General features: G+C 35.5%; 1 protein-coding gene across 1 annotated transcript; it reads left to right on the top strand.

Annotated features, from left to right (window-relative positions):
- Positions 1-17,523: 17,523 nt before the first annotated feature.
- Positions 17,524-21,027, top strand: STRIT1 (small transmembrane regulator of ion transport 1). The gene is made up of 3 exons (XM_024794989.2): positions 17,524-17,641; positions 20,220-20,318; positions 20,412-21,027. The coding sequence occupies exons 1-2, from the start codon at positions 17,629-17,631 to the stop codon at positions 20,312-20,314; spliced, it is 108 nt and encodes a 35-aa protein (XP_024650757.1). The 5' UTR covers positions 17,524-17,628; the 3' UTR covers positions 20,315-20,318; positions 20,412-21,027.
- Positions 21,028-21,783: the final 756 nt, after the last annotated feature.

Here is a 21,783-nt window from a genome sequence, read left to right as displayed (position 1 = left end):
CCTGGTCTCTGGTGATCTGCCCACCTCGGCCTCCCAAAGTGCTGGATTACAGATGTGAGCCACTGTGCCTGGCACCGCTTGGAAATTTAAAAATTCTCTTAAACAATTTCTTGATTAAAGAGAAAATCAAATTTTAAAGGTCAGAATATCTAGAAGATACCATTAATTAAATTATTACATGTTAGAACTGAAGCTAATGCTGTGTTCAGAGAAAAAATATATAACCCTAAATGTTTTCACAGATAAACAAGAACAGATGAGAACAAATAAATTAAGTGTCACATTTTAAAAACTAGACAAAGAACAAGAAATTAAGCCTAAGAAAAATTAAGGAAAAGAACAAATAAAAATAAAAGGAAACATTAATGAAATGTAAACAGAAAAAGCAAGAAACTAAGAAATACATTCAAGAGCTGGTTTTCAAAAATTAGTTAAAGCAGACAACCCACAGAGTGGGAGAAAATCTTCACAACTTATACAGCTGACAAAGGACTATATCTACAAGGAACTCAAACGAATCAGTAAGTAAAAACAAAACAAAACAAACACCAAAAAATCCCACCAAAAAGTGGGCTAAAGACATGAATAGACAGTTCTGAAAACAAGATATACAAACGGCCAACAAGCATATGGAAAAATGCTCAACATCACTAATAATCAGGGAAATGCAAATCAAAACCACAATGTGATACCACCTCACTCCTGCAAGAATGACCATAATCAAAAAATCAAAAAATAATAAGTGTTGGTGTGGATGTGGCAAAAACAGGACACTTAAGAAAATTATATATATATAATTTTGGTGTATATATACATGGTATATATATGGTGTATATATATACATGGTGTGTGTATATATATATACACCATGAAATACTACTCAGCCATATAAAGGAATGAAATAATGGCATTTGCAGCAACCTGGATGTTATTAGAGACTATTATTATAAGTGAAGTAACTCAGGAATGGAAAACCAAACATCGTATGTTCTCTCTCATATGTGGAAGCTAAGCTATGAGGACTCAAGAGCATAAGAATGATACACTGGACTTTGGGGACTTGAGGGAAAAAGTGGGGATGGCGAGGGATAAAAGACTACACATTGGATACAGTGTATGAAAAATTCGGAAATCACCACTAAAGAACTTATCCATTATGGAGAAATAGGAACACTTTTACACTGTTGGTGGGACTGTAAACTAGTTCAGTGATTGTGGAAGACAGTGTGGCAATTCCTCAAGGATCTAGAACTAGAAATACCATTTGACCCAGCCATCTCATCACTAGGTATATACTCAAAGGATTTTAAATCACGCTGCTGTAAAGACACATGCACAAGTCTGTTCATTGTGGCACTATTTACAATAGCAAAGACTTGGAACCAACCCAAATGTCCATCAATGATAGACTGGATTAAGAAAATGTGGCACATATACACCATGGAATACTATGCAGCCCTAAAAAAGGATGCATTCATGTCCTTTGTAGGGACATGGATGAAACTGGAAGCCATCGTTCTGAGCAAACTATCACAAGGACAAAAAACCAAACACCACATGTTCGCATTCATGGTTGGGAACTGAACAATGAGAATACTTGGACACGGGAAGGGTAACATCACACACTGGGGCCTGTCGTGGTGTGGGGGAATGGGGGAGGGATAGCATTAGGAGATATACCTAATGTAAATGACGAGTTAATGGGTGCAGCACACCAACATGACACATGTGTATATATGTAACAAACCTGCACATTGTGCACATGTACCCTAGAACTTAAAGTATAATTAAAAAAACCAAAAACCAAAAAACAAAAAACAAAAAAGGAACTTATCCATGTAACCAAACACCACCTGCTCCCCAAAACCTATTGAAATAAAAATAAAAACAGAGAAAAGTAAAACTGGTTAAAACAAGCAAAGCACAATTACACAAAATAAGAAACAAGAATAGAGAAATTACCACAAATACAGAGGAAATGGGAATAATTGACTCTGTTCAACGAAATTGAAGTGGAATAATTTTAGAAAAAGGTAAATTGATAAAACCGTCTCAGAAGAGGAAGGTCATTTAGTATATTTAGAGATCATTGACTATAAGGAGATAGATAAAAGTTGTTAAAAGCACTAATGCCTCCCTAATGAAAGCATTCTTCTGTCAGTACAAGCTGATGCTATTATTAAAAAGGAAAAAAAGAGATATGGAAATTGGAAAGGAGGAGATAAAATTATTGTTTGTAGATAACGATTGTATATATCAAAACCCAAGAGAATCAACTGAAAAATTCCTAATGACCATAAGCAAATTTGTTATCTGTATACAAAATCCATATAAAAAAGTATGATAGCATGTATACCTACTATGTACCCACAAAAATTTAAAATATAATTTAAAACATTTTAAAAAGTATGCTGCGTAAAACATAATAACCACCAAAAATATTTTTAGAAGAGAATAAACTTGATAAGAAATGTGCAAAAGTTTTATGAAGGAAGTTCTGACACATGACCTAGGGACGTCAAAGAAGGCTTGACTAAATGGAAAGGCATTTCCTGTTCTTGGAAAGGTAGACTGAATATCACAACATTTTACTCATGCCTAAATTAATCTCTATACTTCATACAAGTCAGTTAGAAATAACAACAGGAGTCTTCTTCCTTCTCCTCCACTTCCTCCTCCTCCACTTCCTCCTCCTTCACCTTCTTTTCTGTGAGGGGTGGGGGTGGGGATTAAATAAATTTATTTGAAAATTCAAAAGGAAAGTTAAACATGCCAGAATAGCCAAAATCATTACAAAAATAAGAGTAATAAAAGGAACAAGGCATACAGATTTTATTACTGTATTTATTCATTTTTGTCTCTGTTGCCCAGGCTGGAGTACATACAGCAGGAAGAGCTCAGCTCAGTGCAACTTCCGCCTCCCAGGTTCAAGCGATTCTCCTGCCTCAGCCTCCTGAGTAGCTGGGACTGCTGGTGCACATCACCATGCCTGGCTAATTTTTGTATTTGTAGTAGAGATAGGGTTTCGCCATGTTGACCAGGCTGGTCTTGACCTCCTGACGTCAAGTGATCCGCCCCATTTAGGCTTCCCAAAGTGTTGGGATTACAGGGCTGAGCCATTGCTCCTGGCCCCAGATTATAAAATATATTTTAAAGCTGAAATATTTAAAACACATTGTTACTAGGGCATGAAAAGACAGGTCATTGGTTAAAAGCTGGCAACCCAGAGAAATAGATTCAGTTTTATATCTTTTTTCTTAGGGTGTTTTCGTATCTTTTATTTTTTTCATTTTTTATTATGCTTTAAGTTCTGGGATACATGTTCAGAACGTGCAGGTTTGTTATGTAGGTATACATATGCCATGGTGGTTTGCTGCATCCATCAGCTGGTCATCTACATTAGGTATTTCTCCTAATGCTATTCCTCCCCTTGCCCCTCACTCTCCGACAGGCCCCGGTGTGTGATGTTCCCCTGCCTGTGTCTCCGTGTTCTTACTGTTCACCTCCCACTTATGAGTGAAAACATGTGGTGTTTGGTTTTCTGTTCCTATGTTAGTTTGCTGAGAATGATGGTTTTCAGCAGTTTCATATCTTGATAGGAGTTTGGGTTATAAAGATGTAATTTCACTTTGTGAAACTCAGTGAATATACAGTTAAGATTTGTACGTTTCATTGTATATTTTTCTCTTGAAAGAAAAAATCGAAAAATAATATTGGCGTCTAATCTAATGATATGTATACTAAAGTATTTGGAGGGAATTAAGCTGCTATCTGCAATTCATTTAGAAACAAATAAGAAAGTCAGAAAATAAGATGGCTAGAGGGCTGCATATATGAAAAATTTTGTAGTTATATAAAATTATCTCAACATTGCTGTATGCTTGAAAATTTTCATAATAAAATGTTGGAAAATAGACTCTAATATTTAAAGAAATTTGGTATACAATAAAAACAAAACTGCAAATCTGTAAGTTATAACATTATCTACAGAATGAAAGATTTTGTCTCCTATTATAACAGTTTCAGGAACCAGGATGCAGATGAGAAGGGTTGGGTGTAGACTGAGTTGCCCCTGGAATGACTCTTCCAGATTCTGTGGTGTCTCCTAGTGTTCTGACTTGTGAGGCTAAGGAGGAACTCCGGCACCCCAGCCCCTGAGAGCACTGTGCTGGGCCACTGCTTTCCTACTAGCAGGGGCCATGTTGGCTATGAGGCGAGCACAGGTCCAGGAGCTACACACACCCCCCAAGGGCTAGGAGAACAAAGTAAGCCTTGTAACAAAGCACATGTTGTACAGGCCGAGGGCAGTTCTGTTCTTCAAGCATGGTGATTTGACTTTTTTTTGTTAAGTTGTTGTTTGTTTTGTTAAGTTGTTTGTTAACTTTCTTTGCTCCTTTGACTTTTTGTTTTTTTGTTAAGTTGCTCTTTTATAGCTAACAACTTTAGTATTTAAAACAGTTTATTCAGGAGTTCTGAGTAGTTTAAAGTGCTATTACTTAGCTGTTTGTCTTCTGTGCTTTTCAGTTACTCGACCTTAGATTTATATTTTTCAAAGACTGCACAGAATGGGTGTTGGGGAGAAGTGTCATTCTGCTATTCTGTGTACAGTTTCAGAAAACTGGGGTTCCTGGGGACTCACCTGAGCTTCAAGCAGTAGAAACTGTCAGCATGTGGAGAGAATTAGCTAGGCTTCCTCAATATTTAAGGTGTACTTGGACTCTGATAGGTAAATTTGAGGCTACTTTTATTTGGGGAATGGGGGTGAGAAAGTGTATATATGTATTTTGGTGGCAAAAGGGAAACACTAGAAATTCAAATATATGAGAACTCTCTAGTTTTGAGAGCTCTCAGGGAGGGGCACACATTAAAGAAAACAGTTTACAGAATGTGTTCACAACTGAATTTATTTCTTTAGCATATCTTTCATTGAAAATGTCATCTTTGATGTCACCCTTTTACATCTTGAATAATTTTACTATTTGAATATGGAAATACTGATGCACAATTTCTGAGAAAAATCTTCTCTATCTTTTGGTTTACATTTACTTGATTGACAGTATTGTGGACTTTTTAAACCATATGCCTGCCTGAGAAACTAGCACCGGAAAGCTTCCAGTGACAAAGGTCACCTAGCTATGCCCTTTACTTGTAGTTCTCACTGGACATTATTTCCATGAGGTGTGAGGTATACAGTTAGCAAAGGACCAGCAAGTAAGATTTTAAAGAATGTGATTATAAAAAAGGAGAAATTGTTTCAGGCAAGTTTGTAAAATCTAGTGTATGTGAGTGTTTAGGAAAGAAGCTGAAGGTGAACGGTGATAAACTGGACCCCAATCCCGATTTCAGCTGCCTTAAATCCTCTCTTTAGATTCACACTGAAAGCTTACAGCCTTATGTGCATTTACTTGGCAACAGGTTCCTTACATATCCTGTTTCTTAATTCTCACAGAAACCTTAAAAAGTAGGTCTTTTCCATTTTACAGGTAGAGAAACAAAGGCAAAGAGAGTTAAGTCATGTTAGGGTATAATTTTCAAAAGGATAAAATCATGACTCTCAGGTAAATACAAAAGGGACATATGTCCATTATTTTATTGAACTAATTAATTAATGAGGGAACAAGTAAGATGTCATAATCAGTTCAAAGAGCATTTAAGAAGTGATGGCAGTTATTGGCAATTTAACAAAGACATGTTAAGATAAAATTGCTGAGTTAGATGTAAAACTGGTTAATATTCAACAGGCCATCACTATTTTACATTGTCTGTTCCATTGGTTGGAAATTGTTTGCATCTCTACTGGACAAAACCCTGCAAATTAATCAGTAAATTCCTTAAGTATGAGACCTTTTAATCAAGAGTGAAAATGAGATGAACGAATTACAGGTCTAGACAATCCTAGGGGACCTTTGCCTCTTATGATATTGAAAAGATCTGTTCCCACCTTTTTTCCCTATTTCCAAGTTTGGAGAATTTTTTTTTTGACAGTAACCTGTTCCCACAAATATTAGCTAATGGAGCAGAAATTTGAACCTCAGTCTCTGTAACTGCACAGACCTTGTACTCAACCCTTTGTTATGACTCAGCAATGAGTTAATTTGTATTTTTAAGAATGTTGGAATCTATCAGGTCTTTGCAAATAATTCTTTTTCACAGCTAGGACTTCTCTGAAGCACAGAGATTCTCTGGAGGATGAAATCATCCAACTCAGTAAATAAACATCTATCTGAAGTAGCAGCACTTTTTGTTTCTGCTTTAGAGGAGATTGCTGATACCAGACTTGAAGAACATGAGAACTATGGTAAGAATGACACTGAGACAACACTCTGTTTTTATGTCTGTTTTTATCAACATTAAAACATTAGGGCAATAGAAAAATTTAGGTTGAAAGCGTATTTTATTACCTGCTTTGCAAATGGCTTTAAGATTAGGTAATACCTTTTAGAATAAGAAATAGATAAATAAATGCTCACTTTTGGGCATACCCTCTCCAACTTTTTTCAACTTTTATGCTTTAAAGTAGGGTAATAATAGGGATCTTCAAACTGGGTTCCAGAAAAAGGGATTTCGTATATAATCCCTGAACCCCTCATGTCATGCATCATATATAACCCCAAACACACCATGCTATGATTCAACTCCTGAACATATCATATCACCAGGATGAAGTCATGGATACCAAGAAAGCAGCATGGTGATGGCAGGTTGTCTTCAGACAAACTCCGAAGTTAGAAAAATCACCTCACCTTCCTAAGGGTTAGTTTGTTCCCTCATATGTGTGTGGTTGGACTAGATGGGAGGTTTCTAAACTTTTTAGCACCACGGCCCCCAAATATGATGCCATATCATGCATGACTTAGTGTGTTCAGGAGTTACATATCATACATGGCATGGTGTGTTCAGGGGTTACAGATCATACATGATGGCATAATGCATTCAGGAGTTATATATGATACATGGCATGGCACATTCAGGGGTTACATTTGACAGAGAGATGCTATGGTTAAAGGAATCGAGAGAGAAAGGGAAGTGGATGGCTCAGACTTCTTACCTCCCTGTTCTCTCCTTCCCTTATGGAAGGAATCAGGATTCACTACAAAATTTGCAGGGTTCAGTGCAAAATAAAATTTGGGACTCTTTGTTAAAAAACCAAAAAAAAAAATATTAAATATACTAAAATATAAAGTTTTTTCCTTTAAAAAATTCAGTGAATTTCAAAATGTAATAGCTACAGCCAAGATAAATGAGCAGCATAAATTTACAAATTGTAAAAATAGTATTTTTTGTGTCATAATTTTATGTAGTACAATATATAATACTTAATAATCTGATATCATGATTATCATAAGATGTTTTTCTGGCTCATATTTTTGCAAATTCACATGCAGGTATTAGATCATGCAAATTTAAATTTTTAGCAACATCACTTTCTTTTTTTTCTTCAACTTTTATTTTTATTTTAAGTTCAGGGGTACATGTGCTGGATGTGCAAGTTTGTTACATGCTGCTTTGCTGCAGAAATAATCCAATCACTTAGGTATTAGGCCCAGCATCCATTAGCTATTTTTCCTAATGTTCTCCCTGCTTCCACCACCGCTCTCCAATTTTCAATCTATGTAACTGAACACAGCATTAATTGCTCTTGGCAATTTCAAAATCACAAATCATTTTTGATAATTTTAATTTTAAGAAGATCTTTCTGCTAATGCAATGATTACTGGAGCTGTCAAGAGTATTTTATAGGTTGCAACAATATTGGGATAAATTTCTGATAAATTATGTCAAAATATACTTTTCAGTACATCTAGAGCTGATGACTCTTGTTTTCTCTAGAAAAAGATGTAACTCTTGGCACAAATTTTCTGTAAGTCTGAATTTAATTTCAAATGTAAATTTGTATAATGACGTTTCATTATTTCCCTTGATGCTTTTCATAACTTGTGGAGGTTGGACAAGAAACTTTCTAATTTGTGTATATTTCAAAATGTCTGTTATGCATTCTATTGCTATATCTTCAATGATAAGAAAAAATTAATTTAAAAATTGTTTACCCCATTTATACTTGGTTTATCCAGTGCTCCATATGATAATAGTGTTATTTTTCATCAAACATGGTACTCTTAGAATTTAATTTCTATTTCTAAGCCTGTGGATATTTGTCTTGTAAGACTGAGCAGTTTTTTAAACTGAAGATTCTATAATATACTGCTGAAATTTACTACATAAGCACCAACAGTTCCTGTCCTGGCATTTCTGCTGCTGCTACTGCTATAGCTGCTGTCACTACCATCATTCTGTACCAAGGTCCCAGGCTGGTCCTACTCCCCTGCTTCCCTTCACCTCTGGACTGTCCCAGTCACTGGCACACATATAGGGCCAACAGCTTTGGGTATGCTGTTTGCTGAGCCTGAAGCTGCTCATGTGCAGGCTGCTGCTGGACCCCTACAACATACCCACATACCAGTATATTGCCTCTGTTATTTGCATGCTCCGTTGTCCTATTGAATTTAACTTACAAAACACAACATGTTATTTTATTTTATTATTTTACTTTAAGTTCCGGGATACATGTGCAGAATGTGCTGGTTTGTCACATAGGTATACATGTGCCATGGTGGTTTGCTGCACCTTTAAACCCGTTGTCTAGGTTTTAAGCCACTCATGCTTTAGGTATTTGTCCTAATGCTCTCCCTCCCTTTGTCCCCACCCCCCGACAGGCCCTGGAGTGTGTTGTTCCCCTCCCTCTGTCCATGACAAAACACAACATGTTTTGAGAATTTGAAGAGGATAAACCTATAAGACTAAGAATGCACAGTCAAAAATAGAAAGAGTCAGAAGATTCTGATGCCACAGAAGCCAAGAGAAGAGATAATTTCAAGAAGGAGAAAGTAATCAATGGAATCAAGCAATGTCAAGAGGTCAAGTAATATCAGGAAGGACTAAAAAAATTTTGTTGGCTTAACAACATAGAAGTCACAGGATCTTAGGTCTTAGTGATCTTAGAAATGTCTTAGTGATTTAGAAATGAGTTGTTTCATAGAGAAATGCAGGCTGCAATCAATCAAAAGCAGCTTGAGGTATAAGCAGGGAGTTGAAAAATGGACTCTTACAATCCTTCTTATGTCCTGGCCTGATGATCAGTAGATATGGTCCCTCTTAGATGACCCTCAAAATGGCCTTGGAAGCATGCAGAGGGGGGATATCTGATTCTTTGCAGATGTTGCTTCTCCTTCCTCTTTATCCCTGTTTATCATGGCTTAACGATAACAACTACCATGCATTGGGAATGTACTTTGTGTTAGTTAGGCTGGTGCTGAGAATTTCGTATATGCTTATCTCTAATTCTGTATGCTGCGCTTATCGTTTGCCAAATGAAGAAGTAGACTCAGCCTGTGTGATCATTAAAGTTCATACAGCTATTATCAGACCTGACATTCAAACTTGATCCTAAGTCCCTGTTCCTGCCACTATCATAGTGCTGCCTTTTCTTTTGAGCCACACTTTCTTTTCTGTGAAATGCAAAGAGGAGTCTCCAGGGAGGAAGGCCAGGTAGTCTGTGCCTTTTTTTTTAAGACAGGGTTTCATTCTGTTGCCCAGGCTGGTCGACCCCCTGATCGCAGGTGATCCCACCACCTTAGCCTCCCAGTGGCTGGGACTATAGGTGATCACACCACCATGCCCAGTCAAGTTTTAAATATTTTGCAGAAATGGGGTTTTGCCATGTGGCCAAGGCTGGTCTCAAACTCCTGAGCTCAAGTGATCCGCCCACCTCAGGCTCCCAAAATTCTGGGATTACAGGTGTGAGACACTGTGTCTGGCCATAGTCTGTGATATTTTGTTGTCTCTTATTCATTAATCACAATACCTTTTATATTTGGACATCTCAGATCAAATAAACTTCACTTGATATTACTTGACTCTGTGTCCCTATCCAAATCTCATGTTGAATTGTAATCCTCAGTGTTGGAGGAGGGACTTGGTGGGAGGTGACTGGATCATGGGACTGGACTTCCACGTTGCTGTTCTTGTGAGTTATTTAAAAGTGCATAGCACTTCTCCCTTCGCGCTCTCTCTCTCTTACTCCAACATGTGAAGATGTGTCTGCTTCCCCTTCACCTTCCATCATGATTGTAAGTTTCCTGAGGCCTCCTCAGCCATGATTCTGATATAGCCTGCAGAACTGTGAGTTGACTAAACCCCTTTTCTTCATAAATTACCCAGTCTCAGGTAGTTTTTTATAGCAATATGAGAATGGACTACTATATTTCTCAATACATTCTACTGCAATTTGCTGAAGCCTATGGGACTTTGAACACAAATTCTTTCACACAACTTAGTCAACAAAAGTTGATAATACGAAAAAGTTTCATCCAACCTATCAAAACTACATTAGTTAAATCCATCATAAACAGATATCTTGCTCTGACTAATACCTCGTTCCCCTTCTTGATGAGAATGTTGTTTAATTTTCATATAATTGTGAATTTGCCAAATTTTCTTCTAAATAATGTGTATTCTGTTACTGTTTATTATTGTAGTCAATAAATGTGTGTTAGGTCCAGTTGGTTTATAATATTGTTCAAGTTCCATATTGCTGATATTCTGTCTAGTTTTTCTGTCCATTATTATAAGCAGGATATTCATTCAACCGTTACTGTTGAATTGCCTATTTGCTTCAATTTTGCCAGTCTTCATGTATTTGGGACTCTGTTTTTAGGTACATATATGTTTATAATTGATAATTTTATCATTAGAAAATATATTTCTTTATTTCAAGTAAATTTTTTTTCTTAAAATCTATTCCATCTAGGCCAGGCATAGTGGCACACCCCTGTAATCCCAGCACTTTGGGAGGCCGAGGTGGGTGGATCATGAGGTCAGGAGATCAAGACCATCCTGGCTAACATGGTGAAACCCCATCTCTACTAAAAATACAAAACAAAACAAAACAAAACAAAACAAAACAAAAACTAGCCAGGAGTGGTGGCAGGTGCCTGTAGTCCCAACTACTCAGGAGGCTGAGGCAGGAGAATGGCATGAACCTGGGAGGCAGAGCCTGCAGTGAGCCAAGATCATGCCACTGCACTCCAGCCTGGGCAACAGAGTAAGACTCTGTCTCAAAAAAAAGAAAAAAATTGATTCCATCTAATGTTAGTACAGTTACTCCAGGTCTCTTTGATTACAATTTGCATGACATGTATTTTTACATCTTTTTGCTCTCAATCTATTTGTGTCTTTGAATCTAAACTGTCTCTTATAGATAGCTTATAGTTAGATCACTTTTAAAAATCCATTCTGCCATTCTTATCTTGTATTAGGAGTGATTAATCCATTTAAATGTAACTATTTATAAAGTAAGATTTATAATTCCTATTTGTTTTATGTATGCCATCTTTTTATTTCTTTATTCCTTCATTACTGTCTTGTTTTGTGTTACTCAATATTTTCTAGTATATCATTTTAATTATTTTGTAATTTCTTCTGCTGTCTTTTTTTTGGAGTTATTTTCTTAGCAGTTGCCTTAGGGATTAAAATGAATATTTTAATTTATAACCATCAGGTTTGGATTAGTATCAACTTAGTTTTAGTAGTTCACAACATCTTTGCTTCTATAGAGCTCTATTCCCTTTTTTGTGTTGTCATTTTAATTTAAATTCCATTATTATATATTAAGGGTCACCAATACAGATTTATAATTATTGCAGTTGTCTTTTAAGTTAGGAGGAGAAAACGAGTTACACACAAAAAATACATTTATCCTGTTTTTCTATGTGGTTGCCTGTAGAGATGTTCTTTATTTTTTCATGTGGATTTGAGTTACTGTCTAGTGTCTTCTTATTTAATTCTGACAGGATTCCTTTTAGTATTTTTTGCAGAGTAGCTTTGCTAGTAACAAATTATCTCAGTTTTTGTTTATCTGGGAATGTCATAATTTTTTATTTACTTTTGAAGATTATCTTGCTTGTTACAGAATTTTTGGTTGACAATATTTTTTCTTTGAATGTCGTAACACTACCTTCTGAGCTTCATGGCTTTTATTGAGAAGTCAGCTGTTAATCTTATTGAGTATCCCTTGCATATAATGAGTTAGTTATTTCTTTTGATGCCTTCAAGATTTTCTCTTTGTGTTTGTTTCTTTTTCTTTTTTGAGACAGAGTCTCACTGTTGGGAGCAAGCCCCCCCAAAATCTGGTCATAAACCGGCCCCAAGACTGGCCATAAACAAAATCCTTGCAACTCTGTAACATGTTCATAATGGCCCTAACACCCGTGCTGGAAGGTTGTGGGTTTATGGGAATGAGAGCAAAGAACACCTGGCCCACCCAGGGTGGAAAACCGCATAAAGGTGTTCTTAAGCCCTGAACAATAGCTTGAGTGATCTGTGCCTCAAGGGCGTGCTCTTGCTGCAGTTAACTAGCCCAACCTATTCCTTTAACTTGGCCCATCCCTTCATTTCCCATAAGGGATACTTTTAGTTAATTTAATATCTATAGAAACAGTGCTAATGACGGGTTTGCTGTTAATAAATATGTGGATAAATCTCTGTTTGGGGCTCTCAGCTCTGAAGGCTGTGAGACCCCTGATTTCCCACTTCACGCCTCTATATTTCTGTGTGTGTGTCTTTAATTCCTCTAGTGCCACTGGGTTAGGGTCTCCCCGACCGAGCTGGTTTCAGCAAGTGGCGTCCATTCATGGGGGCTCGAATCCAGGTCGAAGGGTCGCTGGAGTGACGGTTGGAATGGAAAACTAGCTGGAGGACACCGAAGTACTCTTAAAGTAATCCCCGTGGTGAGTAAGAAGGGGAGCTCAGAGGCATCAGGGTAACAATGGGACAGGTATGGGGTCTGGTTTGTTTCATCTTGGAACTTTTTCACACTGATTATGAGGAGGAACAAGAGTATAGTGAAGTAACAGAAGAGGTTACAGAGCATGTTCATTTGCCAGCTAAAGTGAAAGCGGCAAAGGAAGGAGAGGTTCATCCCTACCCTTCTGCACCCCCTCATTATTATTTTGAAGAAAATGACCCCCCAGATCTTTCTTTTCTGGAGGACACTGGGTGAAAATAGTTGCCTCAATGACTTCTCAAGTAGGACCTTGAGCGACTGCTCTTAGTTCTATTCAGGCAGGAATTCAGCAAGCTAGACAAGAGGGTGATTTAGAGACTTGGCAGTTCCCTGTTAGAATACACCCCCTAGATCAACAGGGAAATATTTTCTCGTTGTGTTTGTTTCTTTTTTTTTTTTCTTTCTTTTTTTTTTTTTTTTGAGACAAAGTCTCACTCTGTTGCCCAGGCTGGAGTGCAGTGGTGTGATCTTGGCTCACTGCAATGACTGCCTCCCAGGTTCAAGTGATTTTTGTGCCTCTGCTTCCTGATTAGCTGGGATTACAGGTGTGTACAACCACACCTGGCTCATTTTTGTATTTTTAGTAGAGATGGGATTTCATCATATTGGCAAGACTGGTCTCAACTCCTGACATCAAGTGATCTACCTGCCTCCACCTCCCAAAGTGCTAGGATTACAAGCATGAGCCACTACACCCAGCCTGTCTTTGGTTCTTGACAGTTATTTTGTGTCTAGGTATTGGTCTCTTTGCGTTTATTCTACCTGGAAGTAATTGAACTTCTTGAATATGTACCTTAACATTTTTCACAAATTTGGGAAGCTTTTGACCATGATTTTTTCAAATATTTTTTTCTGCCCTTCTTGTTTTAGGACTCTAATTATGCATATGTTGATATGCTTGATAGTGTCCCACAGATCTCTAAGGCCGTATTCATTATTATCTTTCCTTCTTGTTTCTTGTACAGAATAATCTCAATCAAACTGTCTTCAAATTAACTGATTCTTTCATCTGCCTGCTCAAATCTGCTGTTGAGCCTCTAGTAAAATTTTCATTTTAGTCATTGCACCTTTCAACTTCAAAATTTGTTTGCTCTTTTAAAAAGAGTATTTATCTCTCTACTAATATTCTCTTTGCTGAGATGGCTTTCTTTTGCTGTTTTTAGTTATTTGAAAATACTTAAAATAGTTGACATAAAGTCTTTGTTAGTCAGTCTAATTTATAGACTTTCTGAGAAACAGTTACTTTTGATAGGTTTTTTATCCCTGTGTAAGGGCCGTACATTTTTGTTCCTTTGCATATCTCGTAACTTTTTTTGTTGAAAGTTGGTCGTTTTAAATAATGTCAACTCTTAAAATCAGATTCTTCCTCCTCCCAAGAGTTTGTTGTCATTGCTGTTTGTTGTTGTTATTATTGTTCTGAACTGATTTTGTACAATTTGTATTCTTTGTTGTATGTGACCACTAAAGTTTTTGCTCAATTTGTTTAGTTATCAACTAATGATTGGACAAAGATTTCTTTAAATGCCTGTAACTAATATGCCTCCCAGACTTTAATGATGGGCTCTGTGTATATGTTGAGGTACGCCTTTAATACCCAGTCGGGGAGTTGACAACTGCCTTACCTTTTGCTTTGCATTTTGAGCCTCAAAGTTAGCCAGAGGTGAAAGCTTAGGGCCTTTTCAGGTCTTTCCTAAGCATACCCACAGCCACGAGGTCATGCCCATAGCTGAACATATGCATGTAGCTTTCTAGATTTTTAACGATATGTGAAACTTTTGAAGCCCCTATTGACATCTCATTCCCTGGATTCTCCTTTTAAGCTTTTTATTTAGCCTGTTGTTCACTCTGTTACCTAGGCAGCTGTGATGTTAAACAATTGCCTCTAACTGTTTTCAACAAATGTCCTGGGAGTGGGTACTTTTCACACAGAGTAAGTGCTGAATCTGATCAAATAAAGACAGCTTTGCAGGTGAGGTCTTTGGGAGAACCACCAGACAGGTTAAATAATTACTGTTCTCCGAAACTGAGACTTTGAAAGACTAGTTTTCATTAAGATTTTGGAGCATTGGTTTTCAAGGCTACTACAAAGCTGGAGATGGGGGAGATGAGAATAGGCCACATTAAAACATCACAAAACTTGCTGTTCCTACCAAGATTCCAGCTCCCCAATTGCTGTAAGTCCTTGATTAATTTCCAGAATTCTTAAAAATTGATTGAAAAATTTTAGACAGATTTCTTGGTGCTCTTATGAAGGAAAGATATTTTGGAGGCTCCCACTCCTCTGTTTTGCAGATGTCACTTTCTTTTATTTGTTTATATTCTTATTTATAGGTTATTCTAATGTTACTGGTAATTAAATACACTGTATTATCTATATATGCATATATTATAAGACTATAGTTAAGATCATTTTATTTCTTATTACTCTTTTAGGTATTGCCATAAGTAAACCTTTGTTCAGAGTGCAAACTAAGCTACCTTATACTGCATTTATTATTACATCCACCTACCCAGTCAGCCAGCCATGAAGCAAATATCCATTGAGCATCTACCATGGTCAGGTCTATATGCTATAATTCCAGACACTGGTAGTGAAAAATATTTGGAAAGTGAAGAATTCTTAAGTATTTTAAAGAAAAACCAAATATTTAAATTTTTTGGCTCACATATCTCTGAAAAATCTAATGTCACCTTTAGAGTAAGGGATTTGAGAGCTAAACATTTAAGACAGTGTGTAAAGTAAAAAAGTAGAAAATGTTCCTAATTAGTATGTCCTAAGAGAAAGATTAGAAAATGGTCAAATATAGGCCCTTGGGTTTATGAGCTCAAAGTCTATGAAACCAGTCTATTAATGAATAAAATATCTTTTCCTGATTAAATATTATATTTAATTAAAATATTTTATTTTTAAAAAAATTTACTGATGGTATAACCAAGGAAATGAGATTCTAGGTTGAATTCTTTTCTGAAGTCTGAGAAATTCATGTCAATTAAATTAGTTTGTTTCCCTTCTTCTTTCCATAGAAAAGTAAGGAAAATAAATGATGAATTATAAACTAATCCCTCCTCAAACTCCAAATTGACAGCAGTAGTGTTAATAATAGTCAATTTCATGTCAAGAGGAAAGCTTAATATAATTGAAATGGAAATGAGTGTTTAAAATGTACAAACCTTTTCATATGTTTTAAGCAAATTATTTATTTTAGTATGAATGTTTGTGCTCTTTGTGGGGAACACACTGTTTGTTTTGAATGCCATTTTTTTCCGTAGGATAATTAGTGTTCATCTGAACTTATTGAATTAACATTTTTTATATCTAAATGAGATCAATGAACATTTTTATTTCTTCTCTTTCTTTTGGGCTCAGTTAACCTTTAACATATTATTATTTAATATTGAAAAAAATACCCAACTTTGCCAAGTAAGCAAGGGATTTTGTTGCATAAACAATACAGTTTTTCTGCTTACCTGATATAGCCAGACATGTTTTTCAATATTAAATAATATATTAAGAGAGAGACTGAGGAGAGAAATGACAACTTGACATAAATGATATAAATGTGCCAGATTCTTGGCTGCACACTCTAATCTATAGGTACATTATTTGAGGTAGCAAGTCAAATGTTCTTGCCTGTGAGAGTGGGAGGATTCTGAATTCATATAATAGCAAGGAGTTCAGTGTCACTGAAGTTATCACTGCAAATGGAAGAGTAGAGAAATAAGGCTTTTTAGGTGTCTAAACAAGGAGTTCAGATTTTTATTGTCTAGGAGATGAAGAACTATTGGTGGATTTTTGAGCAGTGATGGAACATGGTCATTTGCAGGGAAATAACATTCTTGGAACTCTGGAGATAAATTTGATCAGGCAAGACCTGCCTTTAGAGGTCTTAATCTTATGCCAATTTTTTTTGGGAAGATGCTCACAGGGTCACTCTGCAAAACTTTTCCAGCCAGATCCCCAAATTAAAGTTATTCCAATGAGAATATAGAGAATAGTCTAGATCAGTTACAAAAACCAGTTTGGACTTTGAAAAATGAAATGTCCTATTTTTATACATTGCTAATAAAAACAACAAGCTTATGACTGCTTTCTAAAAATTCTAGGTAACATCGAAACTTCTGTATTGTTTTAGTTTCTAGTGTATTAACAGTTTTTGTTTTTAGAATAGTTCAAAGAAAGGGGCACCATTTCATTTTGTATTTTCCATCTGTAAAGTAATAAAGAACTGTCTACATTTCATATAGACTTTGATTTCATCTTTATGCAACTCCCATGAGCAGGTATTATTATCCTTATTTTAAAACTAAAGAAGCTGATTCCCAGGTTAAGCAACTTGGCTTTCATTACAGAAAGAGCTGGAATTTGAACCCAAGTCTCTCCAACATCAAAATCCTTTCTTTCTAATATATCACCCTTCTCCTTGACAGCACTTGTGTAGGTGGAATGTTGTTCTTCCTCTGTACACCTTCTTTACAGAGCATTTTCTTCATGTTATCTAAAGGTATGGTACAAATTAAAAACCTGTGAATCTCTGCATTAGGATAATTCAGCTTACCTAATTGTTTAGGTCACGTAGCCCCTTGTTTCCTCCGTAATAATAGAATAAAGAAGAGCCAGAGGAGCTCTGCTTTCCAATGACTTACATCACTCTGCAGACAATTGGCAGCCAGGAGACGGGCAGCTGCCACACTCTTCAGATTTCTCTCTATTTAAAGTTCAAAGAGACGCTGGATAACAAAAGAAAGAGGTAAGCGTGGCCTGACCTAGCCACCCACCAACAGGAATAATGGCTGAAAAAGGTAAGATTTAAGGCATTGGATTCTCTTGGCAAAATAAAAAAGGCTTCTTGACTTTGGTTTAGTTATGTTTCTTGGTGTTTCCCAGTTACTCTAAAAAATGTGGCTTCTATGCTAAATGACCATTAACCATATATGTTAGTGTGGCTGCAAAAATGCATTAATTATGTAATTTGTGGATCAGACCTATAGGTTATGAAAATTTTAAAATGACCAACAAAGCAAAAGAGCTTAATTTTGTTTATGCTTATTTTGAAAGGTGAGTTAAAAATCAGCTCTGATTTCAATTCTGAGCCAGAATTGAAGACAGTTAAGTTCTGTGTCAGATCTGCTAGTAAATGGCTATGTGAGTTTGGAGAAGTCCCTATACCTCTCTAAGTCTGTTTTCTGACAGTAAAATGAGAATACTGGGCTCAGTCGTCTGTTCCACATCTAACATTTTTGTTCCACGTCTAACTTTTTTCTTGTTTTTAAACATTTTTTTGTATTTATATTTTATAGTTATATAAAATAATTGATTCCAATTTGTCAAAATAGGTTGAATATATACTATATCTAAGAAATAGCTTTTAAATATTTACAGGGATTTTTGCTTTGAATCTTGACAATGACCTTCTGAAATATGCATATCATCATCGTGCCCATTTTATAGATAAGAAAACTGAGACACAGCAGTTTAGTAAGTTGTTCATGATCACTAAAGAGTGGTGGCACCAGGTGTTTAACCTGGACCGTCTTTTCCAGAGTGCAATGTCTTCAAGAACAGTTCCAGCTGTAACTACTTTGACATGCTCAAAACTGGACAAGAGAGAAGCATTTTACAATTACACTTCATATTTAAAAAGATGTTTTGTTCTTATTTGTGCTAGTAATGTAAGTGACATATGCAAAGTATGTTGTGCTCTTACATATTTCTGTTTCCAAACAATTCCACAGGTGTTAGTAAAGTTGAAAATATTAGTGCTAAAAAACACTAATGGAATGTATACTTTGAGTGTTAAAATGCACAGTTAGTGCAACTGTTACTATTTTACAAGGAAAATAAATAATGAGATACTGACTTTCAAGGCTTTGTGATATGTAAATTTTATTAAAATACGCACATATAAAATATAAATGCACAATTAAAGGGTTAATATTAATTTTCAAGTTCTTTGAAATTGAGAAAAATACAAAGCCACATACATAGACAGTTCAAAAAAATTACTGCTATGTACTTCCATTGTGGTGGTACCTTAATTCATAAAAAGGCTTTCGTCCAAATGAGAGTAAAGGACATCTCATGTTGTTTGCTTTATCCTTAAGCAATACCACATGTCAAGTAAAGAGAACAGTTTTCCATTTAGTGCTTAATGCCTTATACAAGGTCACAGTGAGATGGAGAAACAAGAAAAGCACGTTGAATTTTGTCAGTTAAGAGAGACTCTAGCATTCTTGGAAAAATAGAAGTATTAAAATTCATTTCAACTTCAGAAAGTTTGCTTTTATAAGAGTGTCTTCTAATTTTAAATGTGTCTCATCTCCTGATGATTTTATTTTAATAGCATTTTTAAAAATTTCACGTTTTAAAGTGATGGAAATTGTAATAGGAGTATAATTGCTAAGAATATGTATTCTCTCTTTTAACTAATGGCATAAGATCTAACTGTGTTTTGCAGTTAAGAATATATCTGAGTCCTTAACACAGGGACATTAATTCTATAGAATGTTTTTCTGTGATCTTTCTAAATCTTTTTGTGTGATGCATGTGTGGATTTCTGTGTGTGTGCATGTGTATGTTTGCTTGAAAGAACAAGAATTAAATGCAGTGAATACTTGTAAAAAGATACTTGTATAAATTGCTTTTTACAGGTAAGAGTACAAATAGGAGGCACAGGAGGAATCATGTATAACAAACGCCATTTATATGTGTGTTGGATTATTACTGCCCATTGATTCAGGTTCAGTGCTGGTTGTTATAATGAATAATTTTTAAACAATAGAAATTCTTTTCTGTAGTCAAGAATGGTTATATAATGTATGATACTTTCCTTTTCCCTGTGATATTTAAAATTACATTCGGCTATGGAGGCCAAGAACAGTGCTCAACACCTTTCCCTGTGTTATAATTATTTACTTCAGTGGAAATTGTCTCAGAGTTGTATTAGATTGTTTTTTATTTAAATAGCTGCTGTATGTATTATTGCACAAATGCATGGATGTGTTCTGTATACACTAAACACACACGGTGGTTAGAGTTTACAAAGCTTTGCACATATGTTATGTCATTTGACCTGCAAAACTATTCCAGGAAGTAGATAGCACAAGTTTCATTACTGATATTTTACCAATAGGAAAGTTCAAGCTCAGAATTGCCCAAGGTCACATAACAGTAAAAGATCCGTGGTTTAATTCAAAATACCCAGGATTTATGACAGTCTCATGTATTCTCTGTAGAAAAGAAAAAATAATTATGTATGGGTATAACTAGAGAGTGTATGCTTTTTTTCTTAATCTTACCAGATTCCTTTTATGCTCTTGACTCAGAAAATTCAATACTAAAAAGACCAATATAATCCGTTTTCTACTGTTTATTTTAAAGCAGGATCTACATTTTCACACCTTCTGGTTCCTATTCTTCTCCTGATTGGCTGGATTGTGGGCTGCATTATAATGATTTATGTTGTCTTCTCTTAGAAAGGTAAGGGTTTTAATAATTGAATGTTTATTTATAGTCTAAATTACTCCAGAAATAATTTTTTCTATTTTACTAATGGAATGTTTTGTCATTCAGGCAAGAAGATATCACATTGACATCATTTAGAAGAATTAAGAAAACTATGAACATGACTGATTATTAAATGTCTCATGTTAAACAATGAAATGTTTGACATCACTTTACAAACTTGGATTATAAACTGTACTTTGGTGTGCCTAAGAATTTCTTCAGGACAATAAGAAATTATGAGTGAATTTATATTCTGAGTGAGAAAAATGTTTAGCTATGATGAAAAATGCATGTCATTAAAAAAGTTTGATAAATTTAATCACATTACAAAAAATTCTCCCCCCTACCCTCTGGAAAAAACTATAGAGAAAGTTGGCTAAGGCTGTGCACGGTGGTTCATGCCTGTAATTCCAGCACTTTGTGAGGATCCCTTGAGCCCAGGAATTGGAGACCTGCCTAAGCGAGAGAGACAGACTCCATCTCTACGAAAATATATATATATATATATATATATATATATATATATATGCCAGAGATAAAAACAGACAATTCATAGAACATATACTGTAAAAGTACACTTACTTAACCTCTTGTTCGCAAAAAGAGAAATGTAATTAAAACTACACTGAGGAATCATCGCTCACTTATCAGATGGGAAAAAAAATAAAGATGTTTGACAACATATGTGTTGGTAAGGCTGTGTGCAATTAGGCATTCTCATACATTGTCTTTGGGAATTCAAAATGCTATATTTTGGGGGATGTTTGGCGGTACATATCTATCAAAATTATATACGTATTTAATTTTTGACTCAGCGATCCGTCTTCTAGGATTATGGCAATTTCCACAGGTATATGAGCAAAAATAGAAAATGACTTATATACAAAGCTATTTATTCTGGCATACTCTGTTTAGCAAAAACCTGGAAATAAGCCAAATATCTTTTAAGAGGGGATTAACTGAACAAACTGTGGTATGTCTACATAATGTAGTGCTTATGCAGCTGTAAAAAGGAATGAAAAGGATTTTTAGATACTGGTATGATGAGATCTCCAGGACAAAGTGTTAAGTGAAGAATCTAGCTATAGGACAATGTGTGCTACCTTTTATATGAGAGAAGAAGGGGCTATACCAATGTGTACATGTATTTGTTGAAATTAAAATATTGTGAGGAGAAACAAATGGAGGCTAGATATCTCTGAATATGTCTTGTTTTATAGTTTTTATTTTTGGAATCATATAGCTATTTTATAAGTTAAAAAGAAAAAAATTATTTCTCAAAATTTAAAACAAACTAAGGCAGATCTGATAGTATATCAAGTTGTGGCATAACCACACAGAGAACAGACATCTTTCATGCATCTTTATAACATAGCATATTTGACTGTACACCTCTTATGGGGTAAAAATCTTAACCACATTCAGTAGTCTTTTTGTT

The sequence above is a fragment of the Macaca nemestrina genome, chromosome 2 (assembly GCF_043159975.1).
Source record: "Macaca nemestrina isolate mMacNem1 chromosome 2, mMacNem.hap1, whole genome shotgun sequence".
NCBI lineage: Eukaryota > Metazoa > Chordata > Mammalia > Primates > Cercopithecidae > Macaca > Macaca nemestrina.
The sequence above is the reverse complement of the archived record's forward strand: the minus strand, read 5'-3'. Positions and strand labels throughout refer to the sequence as shown.